General features: G+C 52.3%; 2 protein-coding genes across 2 annotated transcripts in view; both read right to left on the bottom strand.

Moving 5' to 3' along the window:
- EMH_0042040 (uncharacterized protein) overlaps positions 1-291 on the bottom strand; it is a gene marked incomplete at both ends in the record, with an annotated part of 2,551 nt that extends 2,260 nt beyond the window's left edge. The window contains one exon of the mRNA XM_013495688.1: positions 1-291. Within this exon, the coding sequence (XP_013351142.1) occupies positions 1-291 (291 nt within the window).
- A 2,912-nt stretch (positions 292-3,203) lies between these two features.
- EMH_0042050 (uncharacterized protein) lies at positions 3,204-5,876 on the bottom strand (the record flags this gene model as incomplete). The annotated part of the gene is given in 5 exon segments (XM_013495689.1): positions 3,204-3,358; positions 3,362-4,000; positions 4,192-4,503; positions 4,598-4,898; positions 5,097-5,876. Coding segments are annotated over 5 exon segments (2,187 nt in total).
- Between the last annotated feature and the right edge of the window lie 112 nt (positions 5,877-5,988).

A 5,988-nucleotide genomic window follows, 5' to 3' on the forward strand; every position in this document is an offset into this window, starting at 1 on the left:
CACCACTGGCTCGCCTTCCCCATTCACTTGCCCTGTGGAAGAGTCCTTTTCATCGCCGTTTTCCGACCGACCAGGCTCAGGCCCCTCTCCATCACCTCCCGTCAAATCACTTGGTCCGTCCTCACCGTCGAGACCGTTAGAGTCCCCAGCTTCAACAGCCCAGATGTAACCCGCATTCAAACCACAAAAACTTAGTCGGTTGCTGGGATCTGACGGGCCTTGGAATGTGCCCAGTATAACCACAGCAGCAGCTGCCGCTGCTGCATGCCGCAAGAACTTAGAAGTCGTCATTGTTGCAAGTTTGCAAGTCATACCAAATTCGTGAGCTGGATGAAGTGGAGCAAAAAGCCAAGGAACTCCCACTGCTCCCTCCCGCACCGTCCAGCTGATGAGGAGAGACGACGCTGCTCCAGGTGGTGCGCTTCCACAACAGAACTCTGAATTCGTGTAAAAAATAGGCGGGTAAACCCGCAAAAGACATAAACCCTCAAATAACGCTGCGGCCCCAAAGGGAGGGTCGAAGTGGCAAGTAGCCGGTGTCACCGCAGGGCGTACTCGCCACTGGAACGAGGCGAAACCCCAGCAGCTCTCAATCAATCCCCTTTGAGGACTCAAAAAATGGTTATGATTTCAACAAAAAGATAGGAAGCAGGCGAATCAACGCAACAACGTCTCAGCAGGGCCAGAAAACGAGATTGGGGCAGCAGCCAGATCAATCGCTCTCACCCACTGATTGGAAGGGAGCGGACGTCCCACAGAAGCGCCTTTAATCCGGGGAAAGCACTGCTAACTATGAATTGCTTGCCTATTTAGTAACTCTACACCTTAAATTAAATCACGAAAACGTTATAATATTTACTACAAGCCGCAAGCCGCGCAGTAGTCCATTGCATCTCCCGTCGACATAGCAGCATCGGCAGCATCGCTCTGCAGGCATTATGGCGGAATGGTTACAGATCACAAAACACGGTTCCAGCATGGGGTGATTGCTACATTATCATCTGCGTTGTGCCGTTTGCAACGAGCTTTCGACAATTCCCCTTCCCTTGGGTTGTATGGGGGCGCTTGGGAGGGAGCGTTGCCGCGGCTGNACGAGCTTTCGACAATTCCCCTTCCCTTGGGTTGTATGGGGGCGCTTGGGAGGGAGCGTTGCCGCGGCTGTTTGGCAGTGCATTTTCCCAGGGATTCTCTAGTTAACATTGGCTAGGAGATGTTGCTAATGAGTATTTTGAGTGCTTAGCAGCGAAGTTTGGTGCTTTAGGGGCGACGGAGGTGGTACTTGTCGCCGGATGCCTCCTGAATAATGTTGAGTAGGTTGCACGTTCCTCTAGTGCCTTCTGCTTCTCTTAGCACTCATTTGTTAGGCTATAGGGGCTGTCATGCTGCTGGTAAAGCTGCCTATGAGGACAATCACAAGTCCCTGCGTCTACTACGGGACTACTCGCAGGTGCAACTCGAGTCGGAGTGGTCGGCATGCAGTCACAATTGCCGAGCGTGAACATCGGAGATAAGGTTCTCTAGCGCAGCTTCTACTGCTACCCATTCATCTTGAATCTCAAGTGAAGTGCACAGGGGAGGATGCCACGATGTGGCACAATTGCAGCGAGATACGAGACAGCGCAGCAAAAGAACGTTTTTTTTGCAACGTTGCAGTAGAGTGGAGAGGGGGACTGTCTGGAGGGGGCACTGAGCAGTATAGGATTACCCCAAGGAACGGCTGTCCCCAGGGAATGGGAACTCCGGAGGAAGGCTGTCCCCTGCTGAGCACCTTTCTCGGTCACTTCCCCGAGGAGGGGGGGAGGAAATAAGTTGCACGAGTGAGTTTCCGTCCCATGGCAATACTGATTATCCTCCTTGGAAGAGCGGTAAAGTCACCGCTTTCCATACATTGTTTTCGTAGGCGTTCCTTCGTCGTACCGCTGAACTGCAGGAAGGTTCTGACAGCCGGACAGGTTTACATGCTTTAGCCGATTAGAGATGTTGAACGATTTCATGTACCTCTGAGAAGCTAAACACTATGGTAGGTCTCCAGAAACGTCGACAGGTTCTAAATCAGTGCGCTGTCGAGATGCTAAAATTCACATATTCGGAGGGAACTGGGACTACGCCCTTTTTGCAGTATCGCCTGCACGGAACCTTAATAATGGAAGATATTTTCTGTGGTGCAGACCTACTTAGTGGACAGCGTTTTTAGGTGCTATGGCCACTTCTGTATTTGAGTTCTGCTGTGGCGTGCACAGTTCGTTGAGTCAGACCTGTAAATCAAAAGTTACGTGTACACCATTCGGCCGGTTATGCGCGTTGCGTTGCGAGTAATGTTGTTACAGTCTAAAGAAAGAAACCACTTGAATATGCATTTCCTGTAAAACTGGCACTGAGTCTACCGTCGCATCGCGTTAAGTCAGCCCAAGGGAAGTCCAGCAAAGCCACATATTCCTCGGTTTTATGTTGAGTATCAAATGAGCTACGGCCGAAGATGATTGTAAACAAGATGAACTACTACATTATAAAAGCATTAGGAGGTCTTCGAAACTCATTATTAGAGCTAACATGAATGAAAATAGGTATCACGTCACCACACCACCGGCAAAGCCGCCGACAGCTGGACTACCAACATTCCTGGGTTAGCCCCTATGTGCGCCAACATGAACCGAATAACCCGCAGCAGAGTGCAGAAGAGGAGAAAGGGGGTGCNTTAGCCCCTATGTGCGCCAACATGAACCGAATAACCCGCAGCAGAGTGCAGAAGAGGAGAAAGGGGGTGCTGTAAATAGCATCTCCCGTTCTCTTCATGCGTTCACAGCGGTGTTTCAACAACTACTTTCTTCTTGGTATCGGCTGCAGTGGCGTTTCCGCAAACTCTTCCGTTCGGTGCCCCCGACGGAAGGGATTAAGTGCTGGTCCCTTACCAGCTGCAAGCGGTTCGTGAGTATTAACTGTTGTAAATCGCCTCCCCCAACGCTTTGTTTCAGACGCCAAAGTTTGGCGGTCCGATTCTTCCATGGAAATGTCTTCAACTGGGGGCGCTGGAGGGATTCTCTGAACAGCAGGTGGGGTAGATGAATTAACAGGGTGTGACAACGGAATGATTGGAGTGTCGCCTTGTTCCACAGATAGAGCTGCGATGCTTTGCATGGTAACCTCTTGTTTTTCAATTGCGGTTTCCCTCTGTACTTCTGCTGTCTCAGCCAAGCTGCGACCCCTCAACCATCCCACCGCAGCATGCGATACACCATCTCCCCCTTGCCGTTGAACAGTCTGTTGTCTTCCTGCTGGTGCCACAGTACCAAAGATGGAATAAGCATTGCGCAACGCCAAGGAGACGCGCCTTCCCAAAACGGAGACTGCCCCATTAGATTTNAGATGGAATAAGCATTGCGCAACGCCAAGGAGACGCGCCTTCCCAAAACGGAGACTGCCCCATTAGATTTGGGTTCGATGCTCTGCTGATTACTATCTGCGTTCGTTTCCGCATGCTCTGATTCTCGATCCTGCGTGTGTTGCGCTGCCTTCGTCGGTCGCCCTACGAAGGGTAAAAATGGAGCTACGGAACGAGCAACATGTCTCTTATTTCTCTTGGGAGACGATGAATCCAATGGTTCAGGATGCTGAACGCAAGGCTCAGCCAAGCTAACGATGGCGGTCTTCGGGGTTCTGGTGGGTAGCTCCCTTGACGCTGTTATATCATAGGAAGCTTCCTGTTCACTTGCAGCATTGGAACCTCCGGTATCTTCTACATGGTGCGATCGCCCTTGTGCTAAGCCTTGCGACAATCTGGGAGCTTGTGGTGAGTCGCCCTCCTTGTTTTCCCCCTCCAGATTGCCTCTTGCGGTGTCGTGTTGAAACAAACCCCCGTTGTCAGCTGCAGCTGTTTCAGTTGAAGATTGCTTACCATCTCCGTTGTACTCAGCCTGTGCAAGCGCGCTTTGGCGAGCATGGGAAGATGAGTACAGCTCCCCTGTACCATGGGGCAACGGGTGTTGCTCGGCCTCAGGAGTTCCTTGAGGCCCANAGATGAGTACAGCTCCCCTGTACCATGGGGCAACGGGTGTTGCTCGGCCTCAGGAGTTCCTTGAGGCCCATGAATAGTCGGGTTTCGTGACGTCGCATCCGCTAAATCTTGGCACTGTACGATAGGTGGAATACTGTCTACAGACAAAGGGGCGTCAGCGACATCCGCTTTATTCGGACCGGTGAAGGCGCCGCATGAACCCTTCGTCGTAGTTAGTGGTACGCCAAGCTGGGGAGATTCAGTCATCGGTTGCTCCCCGACACGCTGCTTTCCTCTTGGTCCTTCCTCAGATGGAGCAGCGGCCATTGCCTGCTCGCTTTTAGCACTTGCTTGGTGGCGGCTTTCATCGGTGGCACGAGTAGCACCTGGCTGCCCCTGCCCTGCTGGTTGCTTCTTGATGTGTCCGATAGTCAACGACTCCAAAGCCGGCAGAGGCACTTCATTGGAAGGTTTTGCTTCCTGAACGCCGATTCTTTTATGGTTTGGTTTCCCTGTGAATTCACACTCAGAGAAAGATACACTGCTTAATCACACTGCAAGAATAGCAATGAGCTCAAGCAACAACCTACACGGCAGCGGGCGTACCTAAGAGACGTTCCTCTGCAGTTGTTGGAAGTGTTCCTATCTGGCGACGAGAAACGCTCCCAGGCAGTTGAGATACTGTACGAGAGTCGACGGGAGCTCCACCCTGTTTGGCATTTGATTGGCTCAACCCTGAAGGGACACTATTCAAGCCACCTGAATGAGAAGGCTTTGCGTTGGCCCTGTTGGTAGTTTTGGTAGTTCCAGCGGTGAAGTCCCACTTCATAGAGCGTACAATAGATGCTGCCTGAACCCAGGTTCTCACTTCGTGGCCGCGCCACATGGCTTGAAGTCGAATTGCTTCCTGAGGCAGGCAACACGCAAGTCGAAATGCACACACATANCGCGCCACATGGCTTGAAGTCGAATTGCTTCCTGAGGCAGGCAACACGCAAGTCGAAATGCACACACATAGTACACACCGCCACTAAGGATAAAACATCAAATTTGCACTGCTCTCCTCCACTTAACTGTGCATTGATCAGGAATCAGAAATGCTTACCGTGATATCCTTTGCAGTGGGTAGCACTGGATCATGCACTGGGAATTGACCCTGTTTTCCTGCTTCAGCCGGCGTTGCTGATGGGGAACTAAAGGAAGGATCGATTGACGAATGTGGCGCTGGAGCGCTTAAACGCTCAGATCTTAAGACAGATGGAGCGCATGAAGGGCCTTGCAATGTAGGAGCACAAGTGCTTGGGAATGCTTCCGCTTTTGCCATAGGGGGAGCTGTCTTCCGAGCTGCCGGGATGGGGACGCTCTTAGGCTGCTTACTTCCAAATTCTGTCATCTCAGCCTGAAAGCTTGTTGGAGCAGGAATGTAGTCATGAGCGTCCAAGGCTGCTACTTTGGAATGAGGTGTAGAGGCTGCTCCACCGGAAGCCAGATTGGGAGGAACAGAAGGAGAGAATAAAGAGCCAGCTTGCGGTTGAGCTTGCGGTTTTTCAGACTTCTGGTGTTGTTCAGGGGCCGCTGCTGCATGCTGCAGGCCTCTCCTGTCTCGCGCCTCTTGCGTAGCATAGGACGAAGCATAAGGCGGAGCAGCCGCCTTCTGTACGGAGTGGATAAAACTCTGCGAAGAGGAGCTTCGCTTGGGGGCTGCCTTAACCGTTAGTGTCTTGCCGCCTGCTGTGCGTGTCGGCAGCCTCCTGAGAGTTTCCCCTTTGGACTGTTCCATACCCTCAACAGCATCAGGACGCGATTCTACGCCACTGTATTGGACTGCTGCTACTCCGCCTCTGAACGCCCCCAGTGGCGCTACCTCCGACTCTCCAGACGGCATACCATCCAACTTCTCTTGACAACTGGCCCTGGGAAGCGAACCTGCAGGAGGCGGGCCTGCTGTCTTCGCCTTCCCTGCAACCTCTGCAGCCTCCCCCTTGCCTCCTTTGTCG

Source organism: Eimeria mitis, genomic scaffold, assembly GCF_000499745.2.
Source record: "Eimeria mitis Houghton genomic scaffold, Emh_scaff1698, whole genome shotgun sequence".
Taxonomy (NCBI): domain Eukaryota; phylum Apicomplexa; class Conoidasida; order Eucoccidiorida; family Eimeriidae; genus Eimeria; species Eimeria mitis.